Source organism: Sinocyclocheilus rhinocerous, unplaced genomic scaffold, assembly GCF_001515625.1.
Source record: "Sinocyclocheilus rhinocerous isolate Xijiao unplaced genomic scaffold, SAMN03320098_v1.1 scaffold1549, whole genome shotgun sequence".
NCBI classification, from domain to species: Eukaryota; Metazoa; Chordata; class Actinopteri; order Cypriniformes; family Cyprinidae; genus Sinocyclocheilus; species Sinocyclocheilus rhinocerous.
Genome location: NW_015633205.1, coordinates 778263 through 795581, shown reverse-complemented (window position 1 = coordinate 795581; position 17319 = coordinate 778263). Strand labels below are relative to the sequence as shown.

Genomic DNA, 17319 nt, shown 5'->3' with positions numbered 1-17319 from the left:
CCCGCCCAATTGCTCTACTAAAAACTACCGCGGGAAAGCCGCAGACTTGGCAACACTGTGAAGTTGCGCAGGCGCTGTGAGGGGGAAACGGAAACTGAATTCACCGGAACACCGGGAGCTCCATGGACAGATGGTATGTTATCCCGAGCCGGAACAGAGTCAAGAGGGTTTCCCCATCGAGGAAGCTGGCGAGGGCGAGCGGCACGAACGCCCTCGCGTAGACGATAGGGTCGTGGCTTGCCTGAGCAACGGCGAATGAACATCGCCCATTACTCCATTTGGGCGGGGAGAAACGAACGGAAAAAAACCAAAACACTTTTCAAAAAACGAAAAACAAACACGGGTAGAAGGATCGCTGCTTACTGTCACGGTCCGCTGTTCTGTCACGATACACTGGAACATGGAGCGAGGAGTAAACTTCAAGAAAACAGACTTTAATAAATAAACCAATGGGGGATACAGACTGGAACATGGAATGACGTTAGACAGCGGACGTTAGAAACAGGGAGACACAGGGCTTAAGTAATCGGGAGGCAAACGAGATAATTAATTACACACAGCTGAGGCATATAGAACTAAATCAACATACTCAGGACAGGAAGAGGAAACTAACCAAATATGGGCATGGAGAAACTAGGGCAAGGAAGGCACATGGGGAGCAAAACACACACAAGACAGAAACATAGTCTGACACAGTCACGGCGTCATCAAACTACGCCTTTGTTTCTTGTTTGTTTTGAATATGCGCCCTCTAGCGACGAAAGAAAACAAAAAAAGAAAAATATATGGAGCTCAATTTGAATATTGCACCAATTTTGTGTTGTATGTAGTGTGGGGCCAGGGTGGGCCAAGCATCTGATTGGGTGCCCCCCTGCCTGTTGACAACTTTATATGTAGTGCACTTGGAATAGAAATTTCTAAAAAATTACTTGAATCATGTTGTAGTTACATTTTCAAGTTGACTTGTTAAAAATCGTACAAATCGAGAATTTAAAAATCAGTCAGTCGTTCTGAAAAATTATTTAATTAATTAATTTATTTATTTTTACCATATCTCCCAGCCCAACCTGAACCCTGTAAAAAATGAGTGGGGTGAAACGAAGGAGAAGCACTAACATGGACCTGGAAATCGGAAGGGTCTGGAATGATTCTGGATGAAGGAATGCTCTCTGATCTCTTGTCAGATATTTTTCCAAACTCTTCAGGCATTATAGGTGAAGAAGACTCAGAGCTGCAAAAGGAGTTTGCAAAAAGTATTGAATAAAGGGTATGATTAATTGTGGCCAATGTGTATTAGAGAAAAACATTTATTTCATAATACGATTTCCCCCCCATTTTAAATTCTTATTCTCCAGAGAAAGGTTAGGTTTTTGCAAATCACATAAATGCTTTCATTGCAAAAGTTCTCAATCATAAGCGTTTCATTCCAAGTATACTCACACAAGCCCTTGCTTGAGAGAAAAAAAAGTTGAGAAACTGAATTTCATGCACATTTTATTTAACAGTAATATAAAATACCTTTTCATAGCTGCGAGTGCATGCGTCATCTGCCAACAGTTCAGAAGTAAAATTATAAAAGCAAGGCTTGGTTTTGTGTAGTGAATTACTTGGGCACTTAAGCATTTGTTAATAAAAAAAATTGATGGAGTTTGTGTTTTGTAAAGTATTTAGCAATAATAAACTGATATACAAAGCAGAATTAATAATAATAATAATATGGAAATTACACTTTTGTCTGTGGCAACCTTGTATGACACTAACAGCATCATGCATTTTGAGTTTGACATCAGAGAACCACAAGCTTATTTCAAGTTAACACCTAAACATGCTAATTCGGACTACTGGTGCACATACAAGCATTTGTTTAAAATCATGACTCCTCATCCATATTATTAGTAGATGCTTTGATTACAAAACAAGCCTAAAGCTTTTCCAAGTGTTATAACTAAGAATGGTGGTACATTTTCAGGATTTGTCCACTAAGCACACTACAGGTAAAAACAGGCTTTGGCAGCTAAGGTAATTCAATATTCTTAATCAAGTATTACAAAACATGCATAGGCAGATATTTTCCATTAATCAATTTTTCTTTCTCACTTTCCTTATTCTTTTTTCTTTCTTTTCTTCTTTTTTAATATATATATGTATAGCATATATGGTTTATTCTCAATATTTGAAAAAGGGGGAGGAAAATCACAGAACTTACAGCAAGCCACAATAAATGCACCCCCAGGCCACCCAAATAAAACAAAGACATACGTACAGTATGCAAAAAAATAAATAAAAATAAATTCCAGTTTTTAAACTCCAAGAAAATTCATATTCATCAAGCTAGCTTGTAATAATACAGAAAGTAGGATCCAAGCACACACCAAAGAAACCTGAGGTAAGCATAATCTGTACAAAACCATAAAACATTCCATTTTTGGCATTATAACAATGTTGCAATATTCTTTTAAGACTGCCTAATTTACTCTAGAGCTAGTTTATAAGAGTAGCAAAAAGGTATTAATAAATAGTCCTTAGTTTGTACACCCTTTTTGTTAAAAACTTTTTTTTTTACGTTCTGTCCATTTTTAGTGCTGTATTTTTGTAAACGTACAATAGTTTGCAAGAAGTTACACACAAAAAGAGAAAAAAAATCCTATATCCAATAAGTAAAGGTGTTTTCACATAAGATCTCTTGCCTGCTGTAATTCCCTGTGTCGAAATCAAGATCATCCCCCCTCCCAAATCAATCAGAAAAGAGTGAACAGATGACAAATATTCATGTTTTTAAGCCAAAAAAAGAAAAAAAAAGGCATATTCAAAGACTAGTGAGTATCACTCTGAATTATGTTTGAAATGCTGCTCTCCCTCTCAGCTCTTCTCTCCTTTATTTCTCCTGTCCTTCTTCTCTTTCTCCTTTTCTCAAAATCTACACTCAAAATCTTTCCTTTCCCCCCATCAACTATGGCATGAAAAAAGATAGGGAGGGGCTTAATTGTTGCGGCGACCGTGCAGGAACGGTGTGGGATCACTGGATATTACCGCTGCCGCTGCAGGCCTTGCCCTCTGTGCCATTGGTCTCTGATGACAGAGCCTTATTAAGGGAGTTGAGGCTGGCGTCACGGCGGGGTGGCATTCGCTCATTGATGCGGTCCAGCCCTTTAGCCTCCTCAAAGCTGCTGATCTTGTGCTGAGGTGAGAAGCCTTTAATTGCTGTGGTAGAAAGAAAGAAAGATGGTATAACAAGTACACACAGCCTAGTTTATTTTGGAATTTAACTGCTTGAAGTAACAGAGAACTAGTAGTATGATATTTATCATCAGGGCTTGACATTAACTTTTTTGCTCACCAGCTACAGTGGCTAGTGGTTTTTCAAAATTACTAGCCACTCAGCATTTTCACCGGTCATAATATTGTTGCTGGGAAATTACATTTCATATGATTATATGATAAGTTCACGACTGCATACTAAAATTTACTTAAACTGATCTCCAGGTCATATTTACCTATATAAAAGGCAGTCTTTTTATTAACCTTATTAAATGTATGCATAATTTTTCATATCAAATAGTTACATTTTACTAATAATTACAGTTAATATAATTAGACACTATAGGACTGTTACCAAACAAATGAAATCAGAATCAACAAAACAGAATAAAGTGAAGCAGATGAAGTGGCATTTAGATGCATTTTTACACAGATAAATGTAATGAAGCTCAAATGTAGCATGCCATGAATGCCATGAATGCATTTACACTGCAAAATTACAACTGCATAAGTAATGTTATGTTTTAAATTACAATTTTAAATTAAAAGTTTTTTTTACTTCTAATACAAATATGAAATACTTTTAAATATGAAAGTAAACCTCCAGCAGGTGGCAGCAAGTCTTATTGAGTCATTCATTCAAACAATTCGATCAGACAGCTGATTCATTCAAGAATGAACCAACCTGTCTTTATGAATGTGTTATTGAATCAATGATTCGTTCTATACACTGAATCATTTGGTAACGAAACACCATGTGTGTTGCTCAGACATGTGCGACTAATGCTGTGATCTTTGTTTGAAACTATTTTCGTTAAATCGAGCACAAACTGAGACTTGTCATAGCACTTGCATATTGCTCTTTTGTTGATTTTGATTGTTTCCATTGTCCTCATTTGTAAGTCGCTTTGGATAAAAGCGTCTGCTAAATGACAATGTAAATGTAACTCTAGCATAAAATCAATGTCAAATTTGCAGTCATACTGGTTTTCAGGATAAACTGCACTCTTTTTGTCATATCATGTTGCTTAACTAGGCTTTTGGTCATATCATGTTGCTTAACATGTTGCTTTCCCCACTGCATTCAAGCAGGCTTGGGTAACCCCACTGCTTAAAAAGCCGACACTAGACGCTTCACTTGTTGAGAGCTACAGACCCGCCTCTCTCCTCCCGTTCATAGCAAAATCACTTGAATGCGTTGTGTTCAACCAAGTGTCTTCCTTCCTCTCACAGAACAACCTGCTGGACAATAACCAATCCAGATTCAAAAGTGGACATTTAACTGAAACTGCCTTGCTTTTAGTCACTGAAGCGCTACGGAGTGCAAGAGCTGAGTCCAAATCTTCAGTTCTCATTCTGCTAGATCTATCTGCTGCATTCAACACTGTTAATCATCAAATCCTTCTGTCCATCCTCTCATCGCTGAGCATCACCAGAACTGCACTCCACTGGTTTGAGTCTTACCTCAAGGTAGGTCTTCCAGGGTGTCTTGGGGAGGAGAGGTATCCAAATCACATCAACTGGTCACTGGCGTTCCTCAGGGATCCGTTCTTGGACCCCTCCTCTTCGCTATATACACTACATCACTGGGACCCATCATTTTTTTCCTACCATTGCTATGCTAATGACACGCAGCTCTACATTTTATTTCAACCAGATGATCCAACGGTACCTGCTCATATCTCAGACTGCCTGGCGGACATCTCAGCATGGATGAAAGAACATCACCTGCAACTCAACCTGGCAAAGACAGAGCTTCTCATCTTCCCATCCATTCCATCAGTACAGCACCAGTTTACCATCCAACTGGGCTCATCAACAATAATAATCCCATTGGGTTCAGCCAGGAATCTTGGGGTGATCCTTGATGATCAGCTGACCTTTAAAGATCATATTGCAAAAATAGCACGATCATGCAGGTTTGCACTACACAACATCAGGAAGATCAGACCCTTCCTGTCCAAACATGCAACACAGCTTCTCGTCCAGGCCCTTGTCATTTCTAGGCTGGACTATTGCAATGCTCTTCTGGCTGGACTCCCAACATGCACAATCAGACCTCTGCAAATGATTCAAAATGCAGCAGCACATCTTGTTTTCAATGAGCCCAAGAGGGCCCATGTCACACCGCTTCTCATCTCTCTGCACTGTCTACCAGTCGCAGCTCGCATCAAGTTCAAGTCATTGGTGCTTGCCTACAGAACAGTCACAGGCTCTGCACCGTCCTACCTCCACTCTCTTCTAGACTTGTGCTGGTATTCGGTAATGCGATATATCACGGTAATGAATATGCACGATATTGTTATAGTGGGCACTTCTAAATACCGTGAATAATTATATATTACAAATTATTCAGAATTTTGAATGCATTTTAAGAATACTTTTCCCATCAACTGGTCAAAATGCACAACACCGCTGTATGCTGCGTGAAAGACGCACGTGTGCTCAGATGTAAACAAGCGCGGACGAGAAGCACATGGCGGAACACGTGAGAGACGCTCTGGATGAAAGCGCACTTTCACACTCTGACAGCAGATGGCGCTAAACTGCAGAAATAATAATAATAATAACAATAATTCATTTAAATGCAGCCGTTACCCCGGAAACCCTGTAAACAAAGCAGCTGCACTACTTCCTGTTTCTGAATCATGTTTAAATGATTTAAACAGCCATTCAGATTTGTGTATTTGCTATGATGTTCATCACAGCACCAAATACTTAAATATTTAGACTTAATAGGCTATTTATTTTCAAACTTTTTTTTACATTTTAATCTGGACTACAACATGCCCTAGATATTGTTTGAAAGTGTTTTGATTCTTTATTGTTCGGTCACACTTTACATTAGGGCTTCATTAGTTAACATTAGTTAATTCATTAGTTAACAAACTGCCAATGAAAAATTCTTCTGAACATTCATTAATCTTAGGTATTCCAATATTTAATAACACGTTGTTAAAATCGAAAGTTGCAACTGTGTTATTTAATGAGCTAACATGAACTAAGACTTGTATTTTTTAAACAAAGATTAATAACTTCTGTAGCAAATGTAGCTATTGCTCATTGTGAATGTTAATGCATTAACTAAGGTTAACTAATGAGGTCTTATTGTAAAGTGATACCTATTGGTCTTTATAGTTCTTTTGCACTTTAATCTGTGTAAAACTTTTAACTTTATACATTTTTCTGTATTGCTTTATTGCATTTAAATGTTCAGTTATTTTTGTTATAAGAAAAAATTTATTAAACCTGTTATACTGTATTATGACAGCACTTTTTTAAAACTAAATTTCAATATCGTGATAATACCGCATACCGTGATAAAAGCATTAGCAATTAATCGCAACATGAAAAATTGATACCGGCATATCCCTACTCTCTTCTAAGTGTCTACATCCCCTCCAGAAGCCTGTGGTCAGTAAACGAGCGGCGGCTCGTGGTTCCATTGCAGAGAGGCACAAAATCTCTCTCCAGGACGTTCTCTTTCACCATACCCTGTTGGTGGAATGACCTACCTAACTCCATCCGTACAGCCAAATCCCTCACAATCTACAAGAAACAACTGAAAACTCATCTTTTCTGTGAGCATCTAACTGCTTCTTCATAAAAAAAAATCTATTCCTTTTTCTGCTCTCTTACTATCCTTATCCCTTCCTGTCCTAGCTTTTACTACTTTGAACGATGACTGAAACCTTGTATTACAGGCACTTCTCATGTTTATTGCCATCTGACAGTAAATCGCTTGTTGTATTCCTCAATTTTAAGTCGCTTTGGATAAAACCATCTGTCAAATGAATAAATGTCTGCCAAATGAATAAATGTAGATTCTTTCACACACAGAGGCTGCGTGAGCCTCAACTGCATGACCTTGTCACTGTCAGTACATTATCCACTATAAATTGCTGTTTTCACCAAATGTAATAAAATCAGAATCATTCTCCATGAAATTTTGGTGATTCCCTAATTAGATGTTTTAATCACGTTTGTTGTCTGGTCGGGCAAGTAAAATTCTCTTTCACTTGCCCCTTCAAAAAATCTACTTGTTCTAGACAAGCATTAATGTCGATCTCTGTTACTATATATAAAATTCAGCCCGCTGAAGTGACTAGTGGGAGTGACCATGTTACCCACCACAGCTGAAATCCACTTGGGTTGGGGGGTGTTAATGTCAAGCCCTGTTTATCATAGTATATATATATATATATATATATATATATATATACTAACACACAAAAGATATATGTCACATAGACAACACTTCTTGCAAAGTACTTTAAGCAAGGTATTATAAAGCATATATAAGGTGAAACAAAATATCCACAGTGGTCACCAATTGACCTATCGGTAAGCCCCTCCCCTCGAACGCAGATGAGCCAATGGCAGTCGAGTATCAGTTGCACGGGGAGCGGACTCTGATATCTTTAGGTTTCAGCGCCATAGAGAAACATTGGAAGATCTGAAGCTCGCATCGGTTTGATGGTGTTTATGCTACAAAAATGGAAAAACAATGTGTCTGGGGTACTTGTAACACTGATTCCAGGTATCCTGAGATGATAGGCAATATAATTAATTTTATTACATTTCCTAAACCCAAACAAAACAGAGCAAAATGTCCCTAAGCATTCAACCCCAATCCCAATGAAGACAAAAACATTTGTTTTCTGGTTGTCATACTCTCATTAAGTTACAATTTTCATCTGCTCAAGCAGAACGCTAATGTCATCTTGCGTTTCAGCAAGGTATCTCTGGCTAAAACTAGCTAACGTTAAAGTTAATGAGTCCATGCTAATGTACAAACCTAAATAGCGGACTGTTCTCACGTCATGTAAGTTACAGTGTAGGTCAAAAACATATAAACGAAGGTGTACATTTTAGTGCCTCTCGATATTAAACTAATTAAATGTACATTAATTTAATCGTATTATGGGGTACATGAACAGTGTTGATCCTGCATGTTGTCATTCGCGATCGTGACGACCGTAACATGAGGCCTCTCTCACTTGCATTGTGATCTGTTAACCCTCGCTTCGAGTTACCCACCATATTTATTTTCAAATATTTTATATATTCCTCCATGGAATATTTAATTCCCACTTGAATGGTGGCCCTTCTGTGTCCAAAATTGTTCAACAACATCATGGGACAAGGTTTTCACACTAGACAGCTGTCATTGTAAGAGAGTGAGCAGCTCCGTTTGTTTGTCTGAGGGAGCAACAGTAACTAAGGGGGGCGGGGCTTACCGATAGGTCAATTGTAGGATTACTGGGGCAGTGCTGGGCGGTCTCGGTTCTGGAGGGCCTCGGAATGAAGTAGTGTTCCCTGCATCACTCACTGAAAATGTTTTCAAGATATCCTGCACAAACCTGAGCATTCTCTGGCTATCTAGAACAGAGCTTCGCACCACGTTCAAAAATAAAAGTTCAAGGATGAAGCTAGAGGATGAAATCATCTGAATAGCCAAACAAAAATGAATGATGGCAAACATACACTAATATAATACCAAAAAGGAACTTGGTGCTAAGCTAACCACATGTTACACCTGTAAAAAAACATGCAGCAAACTACAGGGAAATACAAAGATCTTTTTTTTTTGTTCACCAGCTATTTAGCAGAGGGTCTTGTATGCACAATGAACAAGATCTGTGTTGCTGCATAGCACAGGGCAGACACAGGTTATTAGAAGTGTTACAAAGAGAAACACAAGGACACGAAACAGTCACAGAGTAACCACAAAGTGAAAGAAAATAATGGACTGGAGTATCAACACAGTTGGCACCTCTTCCTCTAGGAGAAATGTTCATGAACAACCACAGAACACGTAGGCTGTAAATAGCAGTTACAAACCTGCTATTTGGCAAGCAGCTGATATTGTTCTTGCTGAAATTTTCATTCTTTTTAACCAAGGGAGACCCACAAATGTATGTGTGTGTTTTGAGTCTAGAGCTAATATTAAGCAATTTAAATGGAAAATGTGTGCAAGAACAAAGGACAACTACATCAGCTTATTGTTTTAAAGGGGTCCAGGCAGTTTTAGGATGATGAAAACACTATTTTGCATTAATAGGACTCGGTGTTTGTGCCACAAATAAGCACTCTATGTTTGCAGAAAAAATATTCTTATTGTAAATACAATTAAATTGTATTTTTGAAATATGACTATTGTAGGGTGACCATACGTGCCATTTTCCCAGGACGCGTCCTGGCCAGGATTTCTATATTGCCTAAAATATCTAGGTTTTGGCTTTGTTTGCGTGTGCAGACCGATTGGTGTATGACATCAAAATACCCTACAGACGGTTCCTTATGCTTTCAAAATGCTCTCGAGGTATTTTGATGTCATACACCGATCGGTCTGCACACGCAAACAAAGCCAAAACCTAGATATTTTAGGCAATATAGAAATCCTGGCCAGGACGCGTCCTGGGAAAATGGCACGTATGGTCACCCTAGACTATTGTGCATTCTCTCTGCATTATGTTACCATGAGTTTATTGGTCATAGCTCCATCGAGTAAACATATTTTGTCCAGAACTCTTTGATCCCCCTTTAAAACAATCATAGTTTATGTGTTTGTTTGTGTGTGTGTGTGTGTGATTCATCTTTTCTTTTCTTACTTCTGCTCAACACACTAACAGCACAGTGTAATCTGGCCAAACGCTCAACACACTACACAAACTACATGGACATGGATGAACCCTGTAGAACCCTTTAACTGTTGCACAAATGCAACAGAAAGAGGGGAAGGAGCTGTGGACCTATTTACCTTCATCTGCCTCTATAGCCTCAATAGTAGCTGAAGAGAAGAAGAGGGGAATTGCAAAACGAGTAAGAGAGGTGAGTAGAACATGTTACATTTGTCCAGTCAGATGAACAGAAAAAAAGAGCCCAAATGGACACACAACATCTTTACATCATTAAATACACTAGGCTCACTACGAGGCCAAGACAGGGGGACATTAGAGGGTAGAGAGAGCAGCATGAACAATGGGTAGTTAGTTTCAGATGAAGCAACGTGACATGTAAACAGATTTGACTCCCACTATGAGCAATGGTTGTGGGACACAAAAAGTCATGACACAAATTGGAATTTAATGAGGAAGTGAAAGTACGTCAGACTTAATGGTCAGTCAAAGCAATCCAAGTGATATAAAGGAGATCAGTGATTGTGTCTTTCATTGCTTTAGTTTAAAATCTGCATAATGTACCAGGAGAACTAAATGTCATTATTTATCATGACTGGTAACACCAAAGCAAGAGGAAGAAATACCCAAAAGCTTCAAGGGTTTTTACAGCAACTTGGATAAGCAACTTTGTGTGTGTGTGTGTGTGTGTGTGTGTGTGTTTTGATCTTCATTAAAGTTGTGTCTGCAAACAGAATCTGACAAACCGCCATCCTCAGCATTGTCTATATTCAACACAATCCACATTCAACACTTACTACAATTATCACAAGTAATCATATAAAACTACAAGAATACGCTGTAAAAACTACAAAACAGCAATGCAGATGCACACACACATAAAGACTTCAGCAGTAATGGGGGTCACAACATTGCAAGTAGAAGCACAATGATGTCCGTGTAGAGATAATGGTTGGGCATCTTTTGTGATTCTATCAATGCTGTAGCAGAACATTGCTGACATCACTCTACATCTGACATGTTCCCAAACCAGCTAGCCACATGCAAACATGGCCACTCATATCAAATTTGGGTAACATAGTGTAATGTTTAATTAAACATTGTATTTAAAAATAAAGCTAAACTTCAAGGAAAACACAAGCAGTGAATTTACTGTATAGGATCAAGTCTTGCCAAATAAAGTAATGGACAGAACATGTCAGTATGATAAGAGCAAGCTTGATTTCTGCCTTGATTTGAGAATGACAAGAGCAATTATTCAATTATCCTTTTTCATTCACAGTTTGTCAGTTTTGTGTATTCAGTGTAAAAGGGCATGATATTACTGATGTAAGATAAGCCTCAATAAAGTATCACATCACTTTATAATGTGCTGAAAATGACATATTTGTTCATGCCTCTTTGTGTAATGATGAGAAAACAGCACCATGTAAATGTACTTTGTGTGTTTTAGGAACATTCCTTCCTTTCTGATTCACTATGTCCAGCATCATGACACTCCCATCCTATTAAATAATTACAAGGAGACCCCATGAAATCAGCTGCAGCTTTTTGTTTTTAGTTCATGTCTGTTAGCATGTGCTAGTGCACAAATATGCTGTCTTTATGCTAGTTACCAAAAGTAACCTTCAGCACAATTAAAATACACAATAAAAATTCTGTCTTTCTCTTCAGGAAAGTTGGAACAAAAATACTGGTAACCATTCCTGCATAAATAAAATGCTCTCTAGAGTGAAAATGTTCCCTTTGCCTAATGCCACCTGCAATGACTATCAATCATGGTTTTATTGGTTTGACATAAAAAAGTAACTGTTTCAGGTATCAAGCAAAAAATAAATAAAAATAAAATAAAATAAAATAAGGGGACAAGTACATATCCCAAATTCCAGTTTCAACACAAAATTACACTACTGTTTAAAAGTTTTGTGTCAGTAAGTTTACTCTCTTATGCTCAAGGCTGCATGTATTCGATCAAAAATACAGTAAAAACAGTAATATTGCGAAATAAGTTTACAATTAAAAAAGGTCATGACATAAATTGTCCCTGATCTTTTGTAGTGGACAGCACATTCCAGGGCCCCACTCTGACCACAATAGTGGACAAAGGTTTGCTACATTTTGATTAGATCTTGGTGGACTAATCAGATAACGATGCCAGGACAACAGCCAGACACCTCTTAGAGGATAAGAAGATCATCTTTGGTACAGAGCCCAGAAAGGACAGGAATTCTCATTGGTCAAAATGCAGTTTTTGCCCTTCACCCACCTTGAGACTGTTTTTGAAGTTTTGGCCTATGACCGCCATAAAAATTCCTTAGTACCTCTGGACGCAGCAGCAGTGGGTGAAACAAAGAGAGATCACAGAATTCCATCCAAATCCATTCATAACTATGTTCTCAAACCTTAATGCAAACTACAATACACACATCTTATACTTATTCAGAGAAATAAGTATTCTCAGTGACAGCAATGTGTAGTGCAACATCTTACACAAACTAAATGTGTGGTTGGACTATGCAAATAAGTTCCCCAGGAGGAAAGAAGGGTGGGCCACACCATGTCCCCCCACTCTGATGGAAACAGCCAATCACAGCCTGGAAATGGAGAAGTGCCAAATTGCAATCTCCTCCTCATTGGAAAGAGATAAAGGTACCTTCCCTTTGAGTCCTGAAAGGGAAGGGATACTAACAGATCAACAAGTTCTTTCAAGAGTCTTTCGTACAGACAGACTGTAACAGATATCCGTTCTGAGTCTCCTGCCTGCAAGGGTAAGACAATAGCAGATCAACCTCCGTACTGAGTCTGAGTCCCGTGAGGGAATTAACAGCTACACTCGTTCTGAGTCTGAGCCCCGCAAGGGTGAGACAATAGCAGATAAACCTCCGTACTGAGTCTGAGTCCCGTGAGGGAAGAGGCAATAACAGCTACACTCGTTCTGAGTCTGAGCCCCGCAAGGGTGAGATAATAGCAGATCAACCTCCGTACTGAGTCTGAGTCCTGTGAGGGAAGAGGCAATAATAGCTACACTCGTTCTGAGTCTGAGCCCCGCAAGGGTGAGATAATAGCAGATCAACCTCCGTACTGTGTCTGAGTCCTGTGAGGGAAGAGGCAATAACAGCTACACTCGTTCTGAGTCTGAGCCCCGCAAGGGTGAGACAATAGCAGATCAACCTCCGTTCTGAGTCTCTGGCCTGATACAGGGAAGGCAGTAACAGAAACAATCCTTTCTGAGTCTTTCATCCAGAGAGACTGTAACAGATATCCGTTCTGAGTCTGAGCCCTGCAAGGGGGAGACACTAGCAGATACACTTGTTCCGAGTCTCCCATCCCGAGAGACAGAAACATCAACGTTCTGAGCCTCTGGCCCATGTGGGAAGAGGCAATAGCAGATACCAAGTCCTGAGTCCCCAGCTTGTGAGGCAGCAAAAGATACAACCACGTTCTGAGCCTCCAACCTTTTTAGATATTTAGAGTCTTTGTCCAGCGAGACAACAACAGATGCAGCACGTCTTGAGTCTCCATCCTAGAGAGACAAAGCGGATTGACCATGCTCTGAGTCTCTATCCCAGAGAGGCAGAAGACACACAGACAAACAAGGTTAAGCTCCGGCGAGCAGACCTTCACTTCAAGGTACTTATTAGATTCCTGCTCCTTTCCCCACTGCATTGTGCCAGCACAACCAGTGGATGAAGTCACCGCCACCAGACTGCTCACTCAACCACAGAGAACTTAACCAAATCACTTATCCAAACCTCCTCCAGAGACCTTGGCATTGTTGTATATTATCAGTATACGATTATACATGATATTACATTAGATATTATATAGCTGATTGCACTTGATCAAAGTTCAAAGTTTTTAAATGCCTTGTTTTATTGTTGTGATTATTTTTTTTTCTTTTCTTTTATGTAAAGCACTTTGAATTACCATTGTGTATGAAATGTGCTATATAAATAAACTTGCCTTGCCTTGCCTTGATAACAAATAATCTTTTAAGTATTTGTTTGATGCATAATAAGGTTCTTCACCTTATTTGTTTCAGAGTAGCAGCAGTTTATCTTTCCAGACGTAGCTCTGACATTGCAACACCCAACATAATTACTTGCAGTTTATGCATCTTATGCTCATTATTCCTTTTTCATTCATGGTATTCATTTAGTATTTGTTGATTACTCTTGTCTATCTTTTGTTAATAAATCTATTTTATTATACTTGTGTCTTCCTTGTGTTGATGATGCAGAAAGAGGTTCTACTTGTTAGAGATCCCACCAATCTTTGTTATGTGATGTACTCATAACCACACCTTAAGTGACATGTGATTCAAAAATCATAAATTCATTGGTGACGTGAGTACCCATCACTACACTATTTCGCCTCTCTAGGTTGGTGAAAGCAAATTCACTACACTTTTGATATATAGAGGTACCATTACCATAGTGAATTCGGACACTGAGTGCACCGGAAGGAATGCCGCTTTTGCATAGTTTGTGCTTGCTGTTTATTAATCATTTGAAACTAGCAAACTAGCAGCTCCAGTAGTAAGATTAAAGGATTTATCTTGAACTCTTGTCACGGAAATTATGTATAAACCCTAATCAAACAATTTAATAATCAATTTACAATGAATTTATACCCGTGTTGTACATTATGCTGTACGCCATGGATGAGCGCTTTGTAAAAATGAACGGATTGATTATTCAGCTGCGGGCGCCATCTCTGGCGATATGCGGGAATTCATTCGGCGTGTGACTCTCACGGTGCATTATGGGCATTCTCTAGCTGTTGAGCGTGCACCAGTTGTACACTCGTTTTTGCAGTGCATTGTGGGATTGAATGAGTGCACTCGAGAACGTCCACTATGGTTTCGGACACCACTAAAAATGGCTGTTCCCTCAAATAGTGCCCTATTTAAGGGTATAGGGGACGATTTCGGACACAGCCATGGACTTCCTCTCTCTCACTGCCGAGCATTGAATGCGCATATCGCTAGTCAGTGATAGCTACGTTACAGAGCCTGCTTAAGTTTCCTAGTCTTAGCTTAGTCTTGCTTTGTCTGTTTTCTCTGTTCTGATCACTGCCTGTGTATTTCGAATTACCCCTTCGTCTCGCCCTGTTCGGATACTGTTTACCCCTCGCCTGGATAATCGCCTGTGTTTCGGATTTACCCTTTGGATTACCCTGTTTGGACTTTGTTCGCCAGAGATCGACCCCACGCCCGTTCACTGGACTATTCTTGTGTCTTGCCCTCAATATATCTGTTTGCCATCATTTGACGCTCACCGTTTTGACCACGTCCCTAAATAAAGCTTGCGAATGGATCCGCATGTCTCACGTCTTGTTTGTCCATAACAGTATATATATTAAGGTTACATTGTTACATTTTACTTGTGATAGTACAACTATAGGTAGTATTTATTCCTATAAAGCAATCAATACATCTAAATGTGCTAGTTTTGCCCTTATGTTAATTGTAGTCAATTTCCCTGCAATAGTATTCTCAGAAATCTTTAAGATTCCTTACTGATATCTTATCCACCAAAAAGTGGTAATAATACTGGACACAGTGAATCTGAGATTAAAAATAAACTGAGAGCATGTTCCTTGAGTCATGACTCTATCATGAACAAAAGCATTTGTATTAATTCCTTTGGGGCTCCTTTATATAAACGGTGGCAAAGAGTGAAACTGTGTTTCTTAAGAACAGATGATCTGAAAGAATTATACTTGCACAACTGATTATACCTGCAGTTTCTAGGGAGACAAGAGAATGAAGAGAAGACAATATTTGACAAATATTGAAAAGACAGAGAGAGAGAGAGAGAGAGAGAGAGAGAGAGAGAGAGACAGAAGCCAAAGGAAAGGAAGCAAAGAGGAAATAATATAAGTTTCATAAAACAACCACCAGGGGGTGCACAGAGCATATACTGAATAAATATCAATTCGATATATGCGTAGTTGTATGTGTTAAGGTTGTTCTAAGTGTGAAAAAATCATAAGAAATATGATATCACAGTTTGCTTAAAGTGATTTACATATTCCTGACCACAAGGACCTGTGTGTGTGTATCTCACCATTCTGGAGTTTCTCTTTGCCTCCAGACAGAACGCCACTGGGTAGCATGCCAGTTGGAGTGAGACCCTTCAACGTCAAAACGCTCTCACTCTCCTCTCTATAACAGAACATGTTTTTACGTATAAATATTAACACACAAATATTTAAAAATGCATGCACAATAACTGCCAATGGTGTAAGAATTTAGACAGTTTACCAGCTGTAAATTCTTTATTTTACACACACACTCACACACAATATTTGTATTATATATTTTTAATATTTGTTTAATGTCATCTTATTTATGACTGAAGGCGAATATCACTGATACCAATACTACTGATGTCTCTAGGAAATTCTTATTTTTCTCCTAATATTAAACCATTGACTATAGCCATTCAACATTACAGTATAAGTGAGAGCTATCATTTTTAACATTTATTAGACTTTAAAAAATAACATTTATTACATAATTTAAGTGAATTTAAAACAATCATTACATAAACCCATTATAATATGTCATACCTGTGCCCTTCAGCAAGTAGGAAATATACAGAAATTTAATAAAGTTATCAAACACTAAATTAAATATACAGTTGAAGTCAAAAGTGTACCAAATGACGTTCTGAAATTTACATACACTTGATTCTTAATACTGTGTTGTTACCTGAATGATCCAAAGCTGTATTTTTTTGTTTAGTGATAGTTGTTCATGAGTCCCTTTTTTGTCCTGAACAGTTAACTGCTTGCTGTTCTTCAGAAAAATCCTTCAGGACCCACAAATTCTTTGGTTTTTCAGCATTTTTGTGTATTTGAACCCTTTCCAACAATGACTGCATGATTTTGAGATCCATCTTTTCACACTGAGGACAACTGAGGGATGTAAACATCTTTAGGGGGTGGTTTATTCCTTTTCTAATACGATTGAGAGTGCATGTAAACACTCGATCAGACTGAACCCAAGAGGTCCGAAACTGATAGCATGTGCGATGACGCAGAAATAGCTCGAAGTGGGTCTCGCCCAGGGTGTAATTCAATGTAGAACCGCCACTGCGCACATCAACCCGATCACTTTCTTTAGCGTTCATGCAGCTTACCTCGCACATTAAATCTGCCGCAGACCAGCAAATCACTGTGAACGTGCATCAATCCTGATGACTCATAGCAACAGAGCGGAGACGAGAATGCTGCGGAGAATCCGCTCGCCCGGAAGCAACCGCAACTGGTAGATTTAAAGGGGTCATATGATACGATTTCAATTTTTCCTTTCTCTTTGAAGTGTTACAAGCTTTTGGTGCATAAAGAAGATCTGTAAAGTTGCAAAGACTAAAGTCTCAAATCCAAAGAGATATTCTTTATAAAAGTTAAG

The 17319-nt window shown here is 38.7% G+C and overlaps 1 protein-coding gene across 5 annotated transcripts in view; it reads right to left on the bottom strand.

Annotated features, from left to right (window-relative positions):
- Window positions 1-2119: 2119 nt before the first annotated feature.
- LOC107743942 (serine/threonine-protein phosphatase 2B catalytic subunit alpha isoform) overlaps window positions 2120-17319 on the bottom strand; it is a 275392-nt gene continuing 260192 nt past the window's right edge. Inside the window, exons 13-16 of one of the 5 annotated variants that reach the window (XM_016557400.1) lie at window positions 15971-16068; window positions 15642-15650; window positions 10022-10051; window positions 2120-3201 (exon numbers count right to left, since the gene is read on the bottom strand). In XM_016557400.1, coding sequence (XP_016412886.1) covers window positions 3017-3201; window positions 10022-10051; window positions 15642-15650; window positions 15971-16068 — 322 coding nt within the window. In that variant the 3' untranslated portion in view covers window positions 2120-3016. The remainder of the gene's footprint in view (window positions 3202-10021; window positions 10052-15641; window positions 15651-15970; window positions 16069-17319) is intronic. The other 4 variants (XM_016557401.1, XM_016557402.1, XM_016557403.1 and 1 more) reach the window with 4 other exon arrangements.